Here is a 22,208-nt window from a genome sequence, read left to right as displayed (position 1 = left end):
ACCTGGACATCTCTGTGAGATGGTTACAGTTCCATCTTTTTCTAAATTTTTGTACCACTTTTGCTACAGTATTCTGACTGATAAATAAAGTTTTGCTGATCTTCTTGTAGCCTTCACCTTTCTGGTGTGAAGAAATTATTTTCTTTCTCAGGTCTTGTGACATTTCTCTTCCATGTGGTGCCATTGCTGACAGCATGAAATGGGAAGGGGTTTTAACACCCTTTTATAGTCAACTGTCTGCTGGACACCTGTGTTAAATTAGACATTTGTAGTCTAAAATTTAGCTTTGCTCCAGAGACTTTCAGTGGGGTCTACTCATTTTTGCATCACCCTAATTTGAGTAAAACTGAAAATTTTGTTCTCTAAGTTATATTATTAACCTTTCATGTTATAATTTGAACAGATGTTATATAAAACTTAGTCTTGTCAACATTTTGGAAACTGTTTTTGTATTCATTGAGATATTGTTTAAAATGTTACTTTTCAAAGGGGGTGTACACATTTACGCTGAGCACTGTATGTGTGGGTCTAAACTAGTTGGTTATTACAATTAAATCAATTACAACTGTCATAGTATTACAGAGATTCTATGGGAAAAAAATGTGGCGACATTGTGCAATGTGCTATGTTTATGCATTCCTGTATTTGCACCCCTGATCCCTAGCCTAACCACTTGACTTACATCCTTGGCAACCCATCTGTGTAACTGCTATTTAAACATTATGTGGTCCTTATGAGTCATTTGGCAGGAAAGTGTCAAGAATGTAAATAAATGTATAAACACAAAATTAGCTAGTTTATATAATCAAAGCATCCTTATCTGCACAAACACACATTTACCCTCTCTTGAATGTCTACAGTACATCTGCCCTCATGCATCATTGCTCTTTTGCACAAATACATGTACAGTATGTGAAATGAACTCTACACTCTTAAAAATAAAGGTACCAAAAGTTGGGTTTCACAGTGATGCTAAGGAAGAACCATTCTGGGTTGACAAAATTGTTAAAAGAATCATGTTTTCTTAGTGTGAAGAACATTTTAATAAACTAAAAAACCTTTTTCCATAGTAAAGAGAAGTTAGTGTAATGCTGTGCACCTTTTGCTACAACTGCCAGGTCCTGCAGATTTGCTTAATACAAGGATCAGGCCTATCGGAGCATGATACACAACTCTTTGTCCAAGCTCTTGTTCTATCCAGACTGTAATATTGTAATGGTCTCTTGACAGGCCTTCCAGCAAGCACTGTCAAACCTCTGCAACTGATCCAGAATGTTGCAGCAAGAATGGTCTTTAACGAGCCGAAGAGAGTGCACGTCACACCTCTCCTCATAAAATTGCACTGGTTGCGAATTGCCACTCGCATCAAATTCAAGACACTGACGTCTGCCTGCAGAACAACCACTGGCTCGGCTCCCCTATACCTAAACTCATTAATTCAGACCTATGTGCCATCCAGAAGCTTGTGTTTTGCAAGTGAATGGCACCTTGTGGTGCCATGGCAAAGAGGCACAAAATCACTTTCACAGACCTTTACCTGGACTGTTCCCTGCTGGTGGAATAACATGCCGAACTCAACCCGAGCTGCTGAGACTGTAGCCATTTTCAAGAAACTGCTGAACATGCATCTTTTTTCGCCAACACTTGATCCGTCAATACAACACTTACTATTCTATACCCGGAAAAAACTTGCTGTGTACTGTGCTGGACTGACTGGGACTGGTCACAGCACTTGCATATATATATTGCATACATTGCCCTATTGTTAGTTTGATTGCTTCTATTGCTCTCCTCATTTGTTAGTTGCTTTGGATAAAAGCGTCTGCTAAATGACTAAATGTAAATGACTAAATGCAATGGAAAGATTCCATGGATGTTAAAGGTTCTTAATGGAACCACAAATGACAATAAATAACATTTATTTATAAGAGTGTACTACCTTCTTCACACATACACAGACATCCATGCATTCCATTAAGTGCCCTTATGTCACAGTTCTGTTCAGTTTAGTTTTGTTCATGGATTTTTGGTTTGTAATTCTTTAGTTTCTATGCTCCTTTGTTTAATTTTTGCCACTCATCAGTTACTACAGACACTAACGATCATCAGCTGTTTGTCGTTTAGCTCATCACCACTGTGTATTTAAAGGGCACGTTTACAAGACAAAGATATACTTAAAACGGTGAAGTTTTTCCTTTGAGTTTTCTGCATATATGACGCCATTGTCAAAACGATCCCCATTCACACGGATCTGCGAAAACAACTAAAAACGCTGTATTCTGCTGCCAGGCCATTAGATGGCAAAGAAACACTATAGACTGAGCATGTAGTACGCATGTGCATGACGTCGTCGTTTCCACAGATTCACGTTTTTGTTGTTTACACTGAGATTGTTTTCAAAAACTTGCACTTTGAAACCCGTTTTCAAAAGTTTGAATTTTCAGGCACCCAAAACGCCATTGTCATGTAAATGAATAGTTGAAAACAGTGTAGTGTAAATGGCCCCTAAGTTCCTGCTGTTCACCTAGTCTTTGTCTGGTCATGTTTTTGTTATGGTGTGTTTCTCTGCCTTTGTTTGATTACTTTGCCTGTTTGGAAAAAAACTTCGTATTGGGTTTGTATCTGTCTGACTCTTCATCTGTTTGTTTGCTACGCACACACCTGAGAGTGTGACACCTTAAAGGTGCTCTAAGTAATGTCATGCGTTTTTAGGCCAAAACATTTTTTGTCACATACAGCAAACATCTCCTCACTATCCGCTAGCTGCCTGTCCCCTGAACACACTGTAAAAAAATGCGGTCTCTGTAGTAGCCACAAGCTCCAAAGACAGCAACAAAAACAAACTGGTGCAGCCTAGACCACAAAACATAATAATAAACATGCTCCAGCTAATAACCGACAAGAATGATTTTAAATGCGCGTTCATGCCTGTTTCAGGAAGCGCGGAGGGGAGGGGAAGGAGGGAGGGTCTAGCTAGCCTCTGTTTTTTTTGACAACACTTCGAATGTCAACAGGAAGTTACTCCACCCAGGATCGCTTAGAGAACCTTTAATGTGTGATCATATCATTGCCCAAATATAATTGCAGCATTTATTCTGGTGTCATATTTTATCTTAAACCGTGGTATCTCCGTATATATACAGGTCCTTCTCAAAAAATTAGCATATTGTGATAAAGTTCATTATTTTCCATAATGTAATGATAAAATTAAACTTTCATATATTTTAGATTCATTGCACACCAACTGAAATATTTCAGGTCTTTTATTGTTTTAATACTGATGATTTTGGCATACAGCTCATGAAAACCCAAAATTCCTATCTCAAGAAATTAGCATATTTCATCCGACCAATAAAAGAAAAGTGTTTTTAATACAAAAAAAGTCAACCTTCAAATAATTATGTTCAGTTTCACGAGTTCGTTTCCTCATAAAATCTTTAAGCTAATAAGGTTAAGCGTATTTGGCTTGCTGTCCGCTGTGGAGGGGCTCGAGGAAGCAGCTTCAACTCGAGCTTGGATATACCCCCCAGGGACTACTATTGCATGAAAGAGGAGTACGATAGATGAGATGCTTAATTTATGTGGTGGAGTTGGGGAGGTGGAGGGATATCGAAACAACTGATGCCAGAGCAGGGTGAGTAGCTGCTTATATGCTCTGGATGTAATTGAAAGATTAGGGTTCCCTCCTCTTGAGATTATGTTTGAGTTTCGCTAATTTAAAGATTAGATGGGTTCACTCCTCCCGAAATTACGTTGTGAACTTCACTATGCACTCAATACTTGGTCGGGAATCCTTTTGCAGAAATGACTGCTTCAATGCGGCGTGGCATGGAGGCAATCAGCCTGTGGCACTGCTGAGGTGTTATGGAGGCCCAGGATGCTTCGATAGCGGCCTTAAGCTCATCCAGAGTGTTGGGTCTTGCGTCTCTCAACTTTCTCTTCACAATATCCCACAGATTCTCTATGGGGTTCAGGTCAGGAGAGTTGGCAGGCCAATTGAGCACAGTAATACCATGGTCAGTAAACCATTTACCAGTGGTTTTGGCACTGTGAGCAGGTGCCAGGTCGTGCTGAAAAAACTAAATCTTCATCTCCATAAAGCTTTTCAGCAGATGGAAGCATGAAGTGCTCCAAAATCTCCTGATAGCTAGCTGCATTGACCCTGCCCTTGATAAAACACAGTGGACCAACACCAGCAGCTGACATGGCACCCCAGACCATCACTGACTGTGGGTACTTGACACTGGACTTCAGGCATTTTGGCATTTCCTTCTCCCCAGTCTTCCTCCAGACTCTGGCACCTTGATTTCCGAATGACATGCAAAATTTGCTTTCATCCGAAAAAAGTACTTTGGACCACTGAGCAACAGTCCAGTGCTGCTTCTCTGTAGCCCAGGTCAGGCGCTTCTGCCGCTGTTTCTGGTTCAAAAGTGGCTTGACCTGGGGAATGCGGCACCTGTCCACCTGTCTGACTCAGTCCACTGCTTCCGCAGGTCCCCCAAGGTCTGGAATCGGTCCTTCTCCACAATCTTCCTCAGGGTCCGGTCACCTCTTCTCGTTGTGCAGCGTTTTTTGCCACACTTTTTCCTTCCCACAGACTTCCCACTGAGGTGCCTTGATACAGCACTCTGGGAACAGCCTATTCGTTCAGAAATTTCTTTCTGTGTCTTACCCTCTTGCTTGAGGGTGTCAATGATGGCCTTCTGGTCGGCAGTCTTACCCATGATTGCGATTTTGAGTAATGAACCAGGCTGGGAGTTTTTAAAAGCCTCAGGAATCTTTTGCAGGTGTTTAGAGTTAATTAGTTGATTCAGATGATTAGGTTAATAGCTCGTTTAGAGAACCTTTTCATGATATGCTAATTTTTTGAGATTTTCATGAGCTGTATGCCAAAATCATCAGTATTAAAACAATAAAAGACCTGAAATATTTCAGTTGGTGTGCAATGAATCTAAAATATATGAAAGTTTAATTTTTATCATTACATTATGGAAAATAATGAACTTTATCACAATATGCTAATTTTTTGAGAAGGACCTGTACTACCATTACCAAGGTTTGGGTCAGTATGATTTTGTTTTTTAATTATTTTATTCGGCAAAGATGCATTAAGTTGATGTGACGGTAAAGACTTTTACTTTGTATTTCAAAGAAATGCTGTTCTTTTGAACTTTTTATTCATCAAAGAATCCTTAAAAAATGTATCACAGGGACCACAAAAATATTAATCAGCAAATCAGCATATTAAAGTGATTTCTGAAGGATCATGTGACACTGAAGTCTAAAGTAACGACGCTGACAATTCTGCTTTGCCACCATTTAATTGCATTTTAAAATATAAAAACAGTTCTTTTAAATTGTAATGATATTTCACTATATTACAGTTTTTACTGTATTTTTGAATAATCAAATGCAGCCTTGGTAAGCATAAGAGACTTCTGCAACAATATTTTTTAAAAATTTACCGACCCTAAACTTTTAATCATAGTGTAAATTCTGTGATGATACCATGGTACTTTGATATGATTATTGAATGATCATATTTATTTACCACAGAAATTTAATTGTACTCCAAAACACTTTAATTTTACCATGGTATTACCAAGGTACATTATTTCAAATGTCCAATTCCTTTTTGCTATTGATTTGTAGTCACATCACTATGAGATTCATAATAGAAATAAAAAAAGTGTTTATTCCAGCTCTACCCATCTCTCAACCCGAAACAGATTTGCACACACCTGATACACCTGATAAACTTGCTTTTGAAATTTTAAGCACAAACATTCTCATGAGAGCGCAAAATCTTATCTGACAGGATGTGTCAGCGAACGCTCACACGATGCCACATGTTAAGGCTGCTCCATTTCACTCACACCTGATGCTAAATAACACAGATGCCACTAATCGGCTCCCCTTATCCAGATCAGCAGACATATTTATTCTATCTAGAAACATGGCAGAGCATTCAGTTGCAGAAACATTTTCTAATCATCTTCAGAATGGTGCCATTTTTTATTTGACACTTGTTAATGATGATCTGCAATATTCAGAGGACATCCATTCCAAGGGTTTTTATATTTAATTCATGATTATTTGTGCTCATTTCCTCATATTTTAATAATTTATTCTGGGTATTTGCACATCAAATTAGACACATTAATATCAAGAACCAGTCCACATAAATTTTTACAACCCCGCTGAACAAAAAACAGCACAGATGGAAAATATAAAATCTGTTATGAGAAGGCTAAACCTATTGTTCTGGAGATTCATGAAGCATGAGTGGCATAAATAAAAACAACTCTACCTTCCTATCAAATGTTCTGGTTGTTCAAATGTAAATTTTTTGGGACAGTTACAAATCACTCAGCAACTGAAGCACATAAAATACACAACAAATCAAAAACATGTTCATTCTTTAGATAGACCAGAAACATTTTGTGAAAACATCATGTCCCCAGTTATTGGGACTTACTTTGCTTGACATTTAAACACTACTACTAAAGGTTATATACAAAAAGATAACATATTAACAATAGTGCTGTCAAATCGATTAATCACGATTACATTGATTAATCACACCTAAAATAAAAGTTTGTGTGTGTGTATATATATATATATATATATATATATATATATATATATATATATATATATATATATATATATATATATATAATATGTACATATATACTGTATATGTACGTGATATGTACTCTATGATATGATATACATCACACATTTATGTTATATTTACAAACATTTGTTAGATGCGATTAATTGCGATTGTCTTGATTAATCGATTTGACAGCACTAATTTTAAAAAATAAGTGTAAATTAAATGAAAATTACACACACTCAAACCCCAAATGTTCATATCTAGTTACTTATTAGAATATGTTAGGTACATAACAGTTTCAAAATTCCCATTTTAAATATGGGTTTATGTAATTTACGTTATTTTAGGAATTGGGTCCAGTGGACCAATGTGCGACCAATTATTCTCACACAATCAATTATGTACTAGCATTAAAAAGTCTGGATAAGAGGGCAAACTATATCTTTCTCCAAGGAAGTACATTCATCCTTATTAAAGTAACTATGTCATTTCAGGTATCTGTCATGGGGGAAAGTGAAAATGATTAAATGGATAGATTAAATAAAAAAATGGAGCAAAATGACTCTAGAGTGAAACATGAGGTCCTTAGTGGAATGCACTAAGAAAGCACTGGACTTTTAAAATTGATTAGATAGAATCTATATGTCTCCTTCTCACTTAATTTAGACCCTGTTGAAGTAAAAGAGACACAGACCTTCTTGATAAGTCAAAACTGTTTTGATAAATGAAGCTTTTGGCTAAATAATATTTTTCTATAGGTTGACACTTTCTGTTGTTTTCTGCAATAGAAAATCTGAGCAACATGTATTAATTTCAGATGCCATGAATTAAAAAGAAGAAACTCTTCATATTTGGCAGTTCTAACAATTAATGAGTCTGAACATTCATCATAGACCTCCATCGTGTGATGCAATACTGTTACAAAATTAATTCAAATGAAATTGAGGACATCTGCAATGGACAGGACAGTTTTTTTCTTTTTCTCAGAGTGTTTGAAAGTCTCAAACAAGCACAAATAATGGCTATTGTGATGGTTTACGCCTCATATAACATGTGAGAGATCACAGTTTATTGATCCGTGTCAAATCATTTTAATCGAGATAAGATGGTTGGCCGATGTGTGAAAACTGTAAGCCTTCAGAACGATTTTCAGTCGAAAAAATGATTGTAATCAAAATTCAGTTACTAAACTTTTAATGGAGTTTAGACACAAAGTTTAGATGGAGAATGACATGATGACACTCTCCTGTCAGAAAGTCTCCCAAAAATGCAAAGACCTAATTTAAGAGGTTACTTTATGGTAATGCAACTCTTGAGAAGAACTTGACATCTATAGACATGTGAGCGTTACTGAAATGATTTAATAGTTAAAACGATAGATAGATAGATAGATAGATAGATAGATAGATAGATAGATAGATAGATAGATAGATAGATAGATAGATAGATAGATAGATAGATAGATAGATAGATAGATAGATAGATAGATAGATAGATAGATAGATAGATAGATAGAAGGTTTAATATCATCTGTCTGATGGCAGTATGAGGATATAGCCAATTTTTGAAAGCAACTTTTAGAGATTTTAGTCTCAACTTGGACTGTAAAAGACAACTGTTGCCACCTACAACTGACAATGTCTTGAACTGTGAGCAGAAACAAAAAATAAAATATTGATGTGTATATATCAAGCTACTGTATGTGTTGTAACACACAATGAATCAATAATGTAAAAGGAGTAAAGAAAAAACACTCTAGATTACTCTAGATACTTGCTTCCTTAGAATAGATGCCTTCAGATGCCTTTACCTATAGGCTGTTCTCATGATTCCCAAGGAAGTACAAGTGTGGAAATGATATGAATGTACTTAGTGGCCCAATAAGAGCACACTATATATGGCAGATATAGCCCAACTTGATAGGCACCAAATCGTGACCAATTTGAAGACAAGTTAAATCTTTTTCGCCCTTATATGAAACTCCCAATCGTGTGGATTCCTGCTGGAATGACTGGTTATGTGTTACTGACATTATTTCTGTGGTTTGCAAGCAATTTAAGACCTAACAGAGGAATCTAATTATTTTCTGTCGTAAGCGACAGGATCAGTGAAGCTTAAAGTCAGCATAAAACGGAGGTTGCGACAGCCTTTTCTTCCCTAAATACTGCAATATTCCATTAAAAAAATATGAATTGTCCATTTTGATTACATGGTGACTTTAAATGCATATAGTTCACCAAAATATTAACATTCTGTCATCATTTCTCAACCTCATTTTGTTCCAAACAATCTTTTCTCTGCAAACCATAAAAGGAGAAATTAGGCAAGTTTTCCATACAGTGACTTTAAAGCTCCAAAAGTGAATAAAAAAGCCCCAAACATGCAAATTTATGTTGCTTTTTGCTATTTTTAAAGCTTGGTCACCATTCACTTCCATTGTAAGAAAAAGACTATGGCATTGTGTTCCATGGCATAAATAAATTGGAAGATGGAACAAAACGAGGGTGAATATAGATTTCTATAAGAAAACGCCCTCTATTTTCTCTTTTTCCTTAACATCTACATCTGAAACCTCCTGTAGAATTAACTGTGTGAATTTTCAGCCTCCCTCCTGTGCGACAACTGTGTCAACCTCCCTCGTGCTCTTCTCACACGCTGCTCTAGCACTCACGGTTCTACCCCGTAGTGCGTGCTTTCATTTCCCCTTCCTCCCTGAGGAATAAAGCATATTGCCACTTGTCATCATTCCTGGTTAGTGTATCTCATACAAGATGATACTCATGATATTCAAGTGTGTTTGCTTGAGCGCATGTACTGCGTGACTCCTAGCAGCACGTCAGAAATGTGCAATACTCTTAAGTGATTATATAAAAGTATTAGTGTGAAATTCACAATAACAGTTTCTCCTGTCCTTTCAGCTCCTGGAGAAATCAGTGACAGTCGAAAACACATCGGACGACACTGACAGGTGTGACTCAACATGTCAGGCGCATCTCAGGTGAGTTTTACCTCAGAGCAAGGTCTCTCCGGGCCTCAAATTGCGCGGCGTTGCTGGTCAGGAGAGCAGAAAGAGTGTCGTATGCTACTAAGACTCAAGGAGAGTAGTCACAAGAACACTAGAGACCTGAGGCTAGTTCCTTGGCCACTGGGAAAACCTGCTTTTTGAACCTGAACTGCATCTGTGTCCATTTCCATTTCTAAATTCTAGAAGACAGCCAGACCGTGTGTGTCTTATTTGCAATTTTAATGCGAATCTGTCCCTTCCTATCTCCACGGGCAGCATTCCCCCGTCTAACATATTTGAGGCTATTTTTTCTTGCACAAAGGACAGAGTTACTGCTGCTAAGAGGATAGACTTCCTCCACTTATGCTCAAGTTTAAATATTAATGACATTTTCGTGAATAATTGATATCACAATTTAATAATCTCAACAGGAACACCAAAGTGACCACGAAAAAAAAAAAAGAGGTACTGTGCGAAGTTTTAACCATTTCACAGATAAAATGGTTTTAAACAAAGAGAAATTAAAAAATTACTAATAAATCAAATATAGTGGGTTCCAAGTGATCAAGGGCTTAGGACAGGGGTGTCCAATCCTGCTCCTGGAGGGCCACTGTCCTGCAGAGTTTAGCTCCAACCCCATTTAAACACACCTGAACCAGCTAATCAAGGTAGCCATACTAGAAACTTCCAGGCAGGTGTGTTGAGGCAAGTTCGAGCTAAACTCTGCAGGACAGTGGCCCTCCAGGACAGACACTGGACACCCCTGGTTTAGGATGTTCCAATTCAGCCCACTGCAAAGGTTCCGCCAGTAGTGGGCACTCATGCAATGTAAGCAATGCCATACATCTGAGTCAACGAGACTGAGGGAAGTTAGCGAGGGAAGGGCATAATAAAACGAACTGGAACACAGCCTATATCTGGGTCCCAGAGGCTGCCTCCTTCGAAGGCCATGAAGGTCGGAACGAGCATTGTTAAAAGGGACACTCTAGCCTACGGAGGATTGTTCTTATTGCCTAACAACTGTGACTGCTGCCTTTGATTTGTGGCAGTAACGTTTGAAATCTGAAAACAAAATATTCACCATGGTCCATTTCTGTATATAATAAAAAGTATAAACTAAATATAATCGCATCTTAGTAAGATACAGTGCCTGTAGAAAATCATCATACCCCTTTGAAATAGTAACTTTATTTGTTTTGGGTGGTGTGCAGCATTATGTTTTGGGGGTGTGTCCCTTCTGGGGACTGGGCGATTGGCCAGGATTGAAGGGAAAATGGATGCTACCAAGTACATCCAAATTCTTGAAGAAAACCTGTGTTCCTCTGCTAGACAGCTGAAGATGGGCAGGTCAACTTTCAACATGATAATGATCCTAAACATAGCACCAAAAGAACAACGCAATGGCTTAAGGACAGGAAGGTGAATGTCTTTGGGGCGGTTTCCCGAACAGAGATTAGGCCTAGTCCTAGAATAAAAATGGCCCTTTAAACCAGATTAACAGAAATCTGCTTTCTCTGTCATGGTTAAAAATAGTCCGAATTAGTCTAGTCCAGAGCTGATTTCCTGGACGAAGACTAGAGCTACTCCAGGACTAAATTAAACCAGGAGGCAGGTTTAATTTAAGATTAACGTTGTGTTTCAAAGAAGACACATATATCACTTGGATATATATTAATATTGATATACACTCAGTAGGAGGGTACGGAAAGTATTCAGACCCCCTTAAATTTTTCACTCTTTGTTATATTGCAGCCATTTGCTAAAATCATTTAAGTTCATTTTTTTTTTCCCTCATTAATGTACACACAGCACCCCATATTGACAGAAAACACAGAATTGTTGACATTTTTGCAGATTTATTAAAAAAGAAAAACTGAAATATCACATGGTCCTAAGTATTCAGACCCTTTGCTCAGTATTTAGTAGAAGCACCCTTTTGATCTAATACAGCCATGAGTCTTTTTGGGAAAGATGCAACAAGTTTTTCACACCTGGATTTGGGGATCCTCTGCCATTCCTCCTTGCAGATCCTCTCCAGTTCTGTCAGGTTGGATGGTAAACGTTGGTGGACAGCCATTTTTAGGTTTCTCCAGAGATGCTCAATTGGGTTTAAGTCAGGGCTCTGGCTGGGCCATTCAAGAACAGTCACGGAGTTGTTGTGAAGCCACTCCTTCGTTATTTTAGCTGTGTGCTTAGGGTCATTGACTTGTTGGAAGGTAAACCTTCGGCCCAGTCTGAGGTTTAAACAATTTATTTTGATTTAATACCATTGTTTCTCAAATGTGATTGCTTCATGTTACAGTTTTTCTCAGTCGCTTTGGTGCATTTCTCACATCACTATTTACATTTGCACAACAGTTAGTTCAACCTCCACAACATTTAGTCATTTGTGCACATCATAGTAGCAGTTTCTCATTCCTTCTAACAAATTGCAAATGCTTTTGGACATGCATCAATTGCTTTCATACAACTCTCTGCTGTTTTATAACATTATCATTTGCTTATATCATGTCAGTCAAAATTAAAAATACTTGTGAATGCTGAATAGTCATTCCATATAAAACTAATAGTCCTCATTTCATTGCTTGAGTCATTACATACAAAAATGTTGAACTAGTTGTCAAAATCTGTCAAGCAAATTTTACACATTTTTTTTAAATCTTTTTTTCCTGAAAATGTCTCCTAAATTGAACAATTTCTCTAAAGTGAATCTCAACTTTCATTGATGAGAAGGGGTGTGTGAAGCATTAGTTGCAACCAATGAAAAGCCACTTCTCTACAATCACTGTCAGAGGTGAATCCCATAAACCCCCATTTTACAAGCATATACGAACCAAGCAGGACATAGTGTGTACCATTTCTACAATACTGTGACACAGAAGTGGAAGGTCAGCCTCATGGAAAAGGGGTAAGGGTGCGGGGAAGAAGGGGAAGGGGACAAAACAGGGGAAGAGGAAGAAGAGGCCAATAGGCAGATCCCTGATGAAATCAGGGCTACAATTGTGGATCATGTTGTCAGTCACGGCCTCACAATGGCTGAGGCTGGTCGAAGGGTGCAGCCAAATGTTGGGAGAACCACTGTAAATTCAATTATTCAAACATTTCGTTGGGAGAACAGGTGTGTATAAATGGACAGTAATTCAGCACTAAACAATCTGCACTGCACTACTGTCATCGTGTCATACATGAAGCTTGCAGTGGGACAAGAACTTGTCACTGTACATTTTACATTCAGACGTACAGCTTTACTGCATCACACATTTAGTGTATTGTAGTGTACAGTAGTGTTACAGTAAAGATTTGCAATATGTACTGCAATATTGTTTACAGTTGTGCACAGCTCTACCCAAAGGGAGTTTATGTTTGTTGCAAATAAGGGTGTATTTTTTCTTTTGCACAATGCTGTGAACAAATTAGAATTGCAAAGAGCATATGCAGTAAAAATGTGAAACATACATATTCAGTGTCTTGTACTCCGTTACCTCACTAAATACAGTAATGTGTAACTTTACTGTATTTTTCAAATGGCTGTGCAAATAGTATATACTGCTGTCTTGAGCATTTTCAGGTAGTGTCACCAAGATCTGACTTTTTTGCATTGGAAAACATTGACAGAGTAAACTGTCATAATGAAAACATGACAAAGCCATTTGACTATCTTGTTCATAAACAATGGTGTCAGGACTTTTCATCTTGATGACACTGACACTTTCATTGACACGAATACTTGCTTTTGAGGAATGACCTATCCATTTTGAGCAAGTGACACGCTTTTGCAGGTTATCAACTAGGTTTTGCAGTTTGTACTAATTGTTTTGAGAACTGCATTAACTGTTGTGCAAATGTAAATAGTGATGTGAGAAATGCACCAAAGCGACTGAGAAAAACTGTAAATTGACTTGAAATGGTTACTAGAACTCGATTTTGAAAGAACGTTTCAGTCAAGTAAGCAAGGACTTTCACTTCCCATCATGCTTTGCACCGGGCTGAATTGGGAGAGTAAATGTTGAAAAAGTGTTATTTTATTATTGGATCCGAAATGGTCGATATTCACATTCATGCATTTTATTAATATTTATGTTAATCGTTTATGGCTTATGATTTATCAGTTTTACTTTTGATTTCATATATTTATGTTCTCATACTTGATATCTATATTAATTCTCATCATATTTTCAAGTATTTACTTGTTATTGTATCCTTATGGTTATTCTTATTATATATTTCAGAGTATGTATGCTTGTTATGTTCACTTGTTCTTCAAGTGTTCCAGTGTGACAGGTCACGCTGACACATTTGTGGTTAGATATTGGACGCCTGCCAAGTACTGCAGAAGTGATGTTTTTCAGAATTAGTTATTATTTCTGCTGACATTTGATAGTGTAAGATTTGAACTTTTATATCTATTTTTGGCATCCGACCAGTTTATGATATAATGGGTAAAACCATTTAACCTTTTCTTAGGACAAAAACATCAGTTTGAGTAGGTTGGGAATTTCCCTATATGCTTACGGTATAATATGGACTGAGTTGTTGATAATTTAGCTTTTTCCCTCCTTTGCTCTTCTGCTTCTTCTCTCTTATCTGCAAATGTTTTAATTATTTTCTTTTTGATCTTCATCTATTAGATACAATACTCTGGATTTTACAAAACTCTAAAATTGTATTATTAACTATTAATTACTTCTTTCTGATTGTTATGTTACCTTTTGGTTTTATTAAACATTTTCATTAGCGATTAAAGTTTGCGTGTGAGGCTAAATTTAATTGTAATGAATAAATAATTTTTCTTCAACGTTATCGCAGCCTGGATCTCTCAAGTTTTTGCATCATTATGCTTTTTTTTTTTTTTTAGAAAGATGAGAATACGGAGAGACTTCTTACTCTTTAATGTTCTATTATGTAAACGTTTTTATGATAGTGTTTTTTTGGAGATTACCGTTGTGGTGAAGTGTAGAGCTTGTGCTTGGGTTGAGGACGTGCTAACAAGATTTAGCTTTTTTTAAAATATAATAAAGCAACCTCTGTGGTAGAGTTTTGGATCAAACCAGTATCATTTCTAGACTGCCAACACCGATTATCACATGTGTAAATAGTTATGTTTAGTTTGTTGCTGTGTAAAGGACAAAACAAAAGCATTAATAATCATAGGATTATTATATATATATAGAATTCATCTATTTAAATAGAATTCATTACAAACAGATTTCTTTTTTTTCACAGCTGATGCATTTATCTTGCTTTAAAAGAACTGTCTCTTGTTTAGTAAAGGTTTTTTTTTTCTGCCATAGTTTTCCTAAAAAAAAATGCTGTAATTTGCTTCTCAGTTCCATGCAATTTTAAGCTTTTCTTGGTTCATTCCAAGTTTTCTAGGCAACCTCTCTTATGCTAATTCAGTTTAGCACAGTTGGTTTCTAGTTTCAATCTAGTTTATATTAATTCAGGACTCCATAGTCCAGAATTAGTATCTGTGTTTCAGAAAGCCATTTTTAAGACACAATAATTTATTCTAGATTAAGGCCTATACTGGCTTAATTTAAAACCTGTCCAGGAAACCGCCCCTCTGAGTGGCCAAATCAGAGCTCTCTTTTCCAACCCTGTTAATTTTAGTTTTTCAGATTTTTATTAATTTTCTGAACTGATGCTTTTTCTTCCATTACTTTGATGTTGTAAGGCAAAATTTGTAAATAAAGAGTTTTGAATGGGGTTTTGATTTCAGGTTGTACAACAAATAAAGTAAATATTTCAAAGGGGTATGATGATTTTCTGTAGGCACTGTATAAGTCAGTTTTGGCAAATTCTCTCAAAAAATAAAATCCTTTCTTCACTGGCGTGCAATGAATTCTGGGGTACGCAAGGCCGTGAAGGATCCATCTGTTGTATCCTTCATTGCACAGGAAACAAAGGACGCATTTGAAGGAGCCTTCGAACTGGGAAAGCCTTCGAACACAGACGGCCTTCGAAGGATGAAGCCTCTGAATTGGGATGCAGCATATATGTTTGTGTGTGTGTGTGTGTGTGTGTGTGTGTGGTTCAAAGCCCTACATTATGAGGACAAAATATCCTTACAAAGATGGAAATAGCTGAAATCCATGTCCTTGTGGTGATTTTACTGTGATTGTTAGGTTGTGTGTGTGTGTGTGTGGGTGTGTGTGTGTGAGTGTGTACAAAATGTATACATTCATGACAAGATGAACCAGCATGGTGGTATTGTGAATACAAAGACATGCTATTTGTATTTTTTATGTATTTTTAATGCAACAAGTGTGATACTTGATTTCTGAAGTGTCATGCATTCACGTTAGCACATTACACGAACACTACCCAGTCACATTGACATGAACACCATGAGAAAAGCCAAGTGTTACTTCCTGTAGTCTTTGTGCCTTTCCCTCATGCTCAAAGCTGTGTGGCTTCTCAATACTTTATACTGACAGCAAACATTCCATTCACCAACACTTAATCATATACTAGAACAATGTTCCATCACTGTCACTTCACCCTGAGATGAAACTAAAATATGCCCATAAATAAGAGAGAGGTCTGCTGTCTGAATGAGATGGATAACTTGCTTGAGTTCACTAATGGACAACTTAATGTGGTATTTGTGGGATGTGAATGAGGGTGATTTGTCTTTAACATTGGAAAAATAATGATGATGTATTTAATTGAGATAATACAAGCCCATTAGAGAAACATTTGGCTTTCTCCTTTTATGATTGCTGATTTCATTTTCTCACACTCACAGAGCTCTCAGTTTCCATAACAGACAAATATGTTTCTCTGCCTTATTTATTAATATATATTACGGTATGTCGACTTAAGTATATTTTAATGAATGTTTATAGATTTTAAATATTTTGACCAGGTACATGTATGTGTAAATAGTTGATTGATTTGATTTAATGTTGATTTTAAAATCAGACATAAATCCTTGGTATCTTATCAGCTTAAATTGTCAATCGTTTTTTTCTCCTGCTGTTTTTCCTTCCTGTTAAAGGTTTTACTTCGTTGCTGAATGTTTTCGATCTCTATAGAGCCTGTTGGTCTGTGATTGACCAGTGGATAGAAAGTACAGACATTGATTGTTTCTTCAACTAAGAGCCTTTTAGTTGAAAAGATTTTGACGATATCTAGTAAACGGTCCTTTAAAAAGACCTCGCTTTCAAGATGAATGAGGAAAAGGCACTAGCAAGGTAGTTTCACTTCCATTATTGAAATGATCTATGTTCACAGAATCAAAGGTCAAAGCATTTGTCAAGAGTACTTGAACACTGGGTTATAATGGTGAGTTTACAGGCAGTTCAGTTCCAAGGGTTGTCCTTCACTGGTGGCTTCTCTGTAAAATTAATTTAAGAGCATACACTTTGGGAAAATCATTGAGTGAACATTCCATTTTATCATTTTGCAAACATTATGGGAACATTATTTTTGAATGTTTGTGTTTTGAATGAACATCCAATTAAAACATTTAAGAAAAATGTTCCATGAATGATGTAATGATTTTTAAAACACTGCACCTATTTTCCATTAGTTGGACAGATATTCCTTGTTCTCACGTCATGGGGAAAAAAATAGATATGAAGGCACATTTATGCTAAGAAATATTCATATACAATGTCATATCCAGGTGCATTTCCTGATTAAATACTGGATCGGTTTTAAATGAACAGCCAATCAGACTGTGCAGACTGCGTAATCTTATCACCAATGGCTGCTAAACAATCTTAATTTAATAAAAACATCAGAGCAATCTGACGGACCACAATTCAGTCTCAATAACAAAAAGCACTAAGCACCTCTTGCCTATGTTCCTGGTCCTCAGAGAAAAAATCCTCTCCAGCCAAACTCAAATATGCAATCAGTTCACATCAGCTTTTTACAAACAGAAACAAGCGTCATAAGAGACCAGGTTTGCTTGTAATCCTTCAAAACCCTCAAGTGCTTGTTGAAAGAATACGACCCTTTGGTATGTACGTGTATAGATTAAAGTGTCTACTCAGCGATAACAGACGTAATGTGCTGAAAAAAATCAAAATGCATCTATGTGACGTTTTCCTTGAGGATTTGTGTGCCACAACAATAAAGAGACAGAGGAGTTGAAATGTTGTTGTTTTGTGCTATACATCTCAAACTTTGATACTACATAACATTTCCATATTTATGATACATTGTGATCAAATTTAAATTAATATGTTAATAAACATGAATTTATTGTCTAATCAAGTTCACTAGAGAATGAATTCACCACTGTAGCTCATTTCTAATTGGTTAAGCTGATGATGGTTAAACTCCCCTACACCATAATGGCTGGCCATCTTTAAATAAGTCAGCTTTAATTTAATTTGATTTAGTTGTTTAAATAAGCAACCTGAGCTTCCAGACCAAAAGATAAAGCTGCAAAGTTCAGAACCCCATGGTGCTGTCTGACATACTATAAACCATATTCCCCATTTACTTTACTGTCATATAGAAAAACAGGCAATGTGTAGTTGGAAAGCAACACCTTTAAATCTGAACTAAAAATTAATGGCCACTCTGACATATAGATCAATGGCTGATTTGAATTACCCGTTCAATCACACAACAGTTAACTACAGCCATGCTGTATGTGCAAGTGAAAACTGCAAAATCAATACACCACATTTTGTACTTTTTTCCCCCCGATATAACCCATTCTCTTAGTGAGCTTCACTGCAGCAATAGATTCTCGGACATCAGGACCCAAAGGACACTAACTCCTCGGATGTGTCAAACGAAATCAGGGTCTTTCAGCGACCCCCCTCCCCCCCCCTCGTGATGTCACATGGGAGACTGGCTGCAGGTGTATTGACCCTATTCTCGGTCTGCAGGAATGATGTCCAACATGGACACAGAGTTGTCAGTATTAATTTCTGCTGTACAGTGAACACATCCAGAGAGTTGCCATTCAAGTGAAGGAAGTTGCCAGTCCAGTTTAGTACTGACTGATGTTTATTTAACTGAGGAATAATATTAAATGAGCAACCACATGGACCATTTATGAGATGGGTAGCTGACATGACATGAGTACAATGACAGCAGTTCCCTGCAGTTTTATTAGAAAAGTATTTTTTCTAATATTTGTATAAATGCCATTTGATAGGAATATTCATTTAGAGACTAAAAATAAAGGTTAAATACCAAGGTTTTGCAGTGATGCCATAGAAAAACTATTTTTGGCTTCCCAAAGAACCTTTTAGTGAACAGTTCTTAAGTGAGCAATAAAGTATGAGAGGCTGTGCTGTATCGTGAATAAGTCACGCTGAAGGGCGTTGTTAGGCATGACGCAAAGCGGAGTGGTTGCAACCCCTTCAGCCGTGACTTATTCACGATACAGCACAGCCTCTCGTACCTTATTGCTTTTATAAAACGGTTACTACACAATACAAATATCAAGCCAAAAATATCTAACAATGCAAATTTCATGAAGTAAACTCTTATTAAAAGCCTTCCTTCCGCCAGAATAAATAGTCCCTGACTGTGAACAGCAACAGAAGTTACATTATTACGCCATTAGATGGCAGCAAAGACTGTCTTTATGAGTGTGTCAGTGAATGAAGTCGCTTCGTATTTGAAATGCTTTGACTAGCGCTGTCAGTCACGGGAAAACCCCTAAACTGTTAATACATAGGACATTTAAACAGATTTTTTATTATGAAAATAGGATTGACCTAAAGGAAGATGCTAAATCCGAATGCAGGTAATAAACTCGTTCACTCGATCTCTTTCTCGCAGTACTTTTCTACATAATACAGTAAGCTTCAATGAACAATATCAATTGAGTACATGCAGTTTACGTTGCTAAGTGGTTCCTAAGGGTGTTGTGTAGGCAAGTGATACACAGAACCGTTGGGTGTTTTATCGTGAATAAAAAATCTATTGTCCAATCAGAATCAAGGACAGGAACTAACTGTTTTATAAAAGAGCCATTTAATATTTTTCTTAGTGCGCAAAAACATTTTAGTATTCTGAAGCACCTTTTCCACTATAAAACATTTTGTGCAATGGAAAGATATTATGGATTTTGAAGATTTTTCATGCAACCACATGCCAATAAAGAACCTTTATTTTTAAGAGTGTATGGAATATTTGTAGAAACCTAAATGGTGCATAAAATGGAGGAAATTCTCAAGTCTTAAGAATTATTAAATCTTAATTTATTGCCATACACTTCCCTTTATATACAGTATATATATATATATATATATATATATATATATATATATATATATATATATATATATACTGTGGGGTCCAAAAATCTGATACCACATAATGAACCACAAGATGCTCTTTGAAACATTTGTGGAGTTCATGTATCTTGATTAATATATAAAAATACAATAAAATAGAAATTCACGAGTGATCTAATGGATACATATGAGCTTAAATTAATGTAAATAAAATAAATAAATAAAAATAAATAAATGTTATTTTTGCATAAACTTCTAGTGGTTAAAAAATGATGCCAAGTAACCCAGAAGAGTTGTAGGTTCAAACCCCAAAATGGGTTGCAGCATAAACCATCACCACTGTGTTCAAAGCACTTGCCCCTGTAACTAAGTCACTTAGAGTTAAAGCGTCCCCTAAATGACTTAAGAAGAACCCAACGTACACTCACCTGTCCACACTGATCACGCACAGCGTCATGATGGATGCAGTGCAGCACATCACATCCATGGCGATGAAAATGTTACAGAAGACCTCTCCAAAAAGCCACTTTCCTCCCGTGAGGTCCGTCACGATCACGAATGGCATCACCACAATAGCCACGGAGAGATCCGCCACGGCCAGAGACACCAGCAGATAGTTGGACGGCTGTCTGAGCTTTTTAACAACGCACACCGCGATCACCACCAGCATATTTCCAATCACCGTCACGGTGGTAATGATGGCCAGCATCATTCCGATAACAATCTTCTCCGCTGAGGTGAAATCGAGCAATGGTTCCCCGCAGGATTTGTTCCACATGGCCATTGAGATGTTGTAGAATAAGTGTGAGGAACCATTGAGAACTTCCGACGCGACCTCAGGGTGAGTGAACGAGAAGAAATCTAGCGAACCCGATGAGTTGAACATCATCCCTGCGCCTGATGATGAAGAGCTCGCCAAGAGTGCGCTCCGTGCGCCAAACGCATGCTGAAGCGAGCGCAGATCTGAGGTGCCTTTCAGCTTTCCAAAAGAAAAAAAGAAAAAACAATATAAGTAGTACGGATACAGCAAAGGAAAACTTAAATAAACGGAACGAGAGACGACAATCGCTTTGGTTTGGCTGTATAATTTCGCGTGGAGAGACTATACGGTCCTTGAATTGATGGAAGTGACAGTTCGGGTCTTCATGCGGGGAAGTGTGTGAGAATTGCGCACTCTAGTAGGTTAAACGCGTAACTTTCTCATCAAAGGGAAGCGGAAGGTCTCGGCTCCACCTACATAAGATGTTTTTTCTTGCTTCTATTTCGGAGGAAGCAAATGTTTTTAAATATTTGCTCTCTACTCTAGTCTCTGTGGTCTGTATCTCTCTCACTTCAGTTTTCACTGTCAGCTACTATTTTCTTTCATGTCACGTGTTGTAATTTTGTGCCTTGTGGCATAACTAAAAGATAGAATTTTATATTTAATATATGTACATTAGATTTTATAGGGGAGAAGAAATAATAACTGTATTGGTGTAAGCTATATATCTGTCAGATAAGTCGTTTACTTATCTGACACTGTCACTGTCAGACTGACAGATATATAGCTTAGGCCTATCACTAATACAGTAGGCTATAGGCGAGAAAACACACCTGTCTCTGTGACTGCCCAAATGCACCATTTACAGCGACAATCATTGTCAATAAAAAGATAAGCTGGCGACTTCCCATGAGCGACTGCGAGCCTTTGCATCAGTGTGGGCGTGTCTACTAAATATAGCCTATTAGTTTTATGCAAATTCAACAGCAAATACGAAGAGACTTCATTCAGCAACAGCCAGGGAGAGCAGACAGTGGAGTTTGATTAAGTTGTAAACTAATAATAATAATGTGACTATGAGTATGAATAATATAAATAATATAAATAATAATAATTTTAAAAAAACGTTGGTAAACCAATTAGAAACCATAATTTCTTTTTGCCTGTCAATGTTTGTTGACATGTCTGTGGAGCTGGGCGGGGATTTGGTGATTTAAGGGGTAATGCTGACATTGTTTGCAGCACATTTTAGTGTAGCTTTGTGGTTAAAGGGTTAGTTCATTAAGTACTCACCCACATGTCGTTCCAAGATCTTTGTTTATCTTCGGAACACAAATTAGGATATTTTTGATGAATCCAGGGTTTTTGTCCTCCATAGAAAGCAATGTAAATACCATCATTCAAGGTCCAGAAAAGTAGTAAAGACATACTGAGTTGGCGTTCTGATGTAGGACCTGGAAGCACTGAACGTAAATAATGTAGGAAACCGACAGGGGAGAGACAAATTTGTTGAATGAAGTCATTATTTTTGTTTTTGCACATTGAACATTAAGGTTGAACCACTGTGGTCACGTTGACTATTTTAACAATGTCTTTACTATTTTTCTG

The 22,208-nt window shown here is 37.0% G+C and overlaps 1 protein-coding gene across 1 annotated transcript in view; it reads right to left on the bottom strand.

Annotated features, from left to right (window-relative positions):
- htr7c (5-hydroxytryptamine (serotonin) receptor 7c) overlaps positions 1-21,955 on the bottom strand; it is a 61,919-nt gene extending 39,964 nt beyond the window's left edge. The window contains exon 1 of the mRNA XM_048188959.1: positions 20,269-21,955. Coding sequence (XP_048044916.1) covers positions 20,269-20,729 — 461 coding nt within the window. The 5' untranslated portion in view covers positions 20,730-21,955. The remainder of the gene's footprint in view (positions 1-20,268) is intronic.
- Positions 21,956-22,208: the final 253 nt, after the last annotated feature.

This window comes from Megalobrama amblycephala, linkage group LG4 (assembly GCF_018812025.1).
Source record: "Megalobrama amblycephala isolate DHTTF-2021 linkage group LG4, ASM1881202v1, whole genome shotgun sequence".
Lineage (NCBI taxonomy): Eukaryota > Metazoa > Chordata > Actinopteri > Cypriniformes > Xenocyprididae > Megalobrama > Megalobrama amblycephala.
Note: the sequence above shows the minus strand (reverse complement) of the source record. Positions and strands in the feature narration are given on the sequence as shown.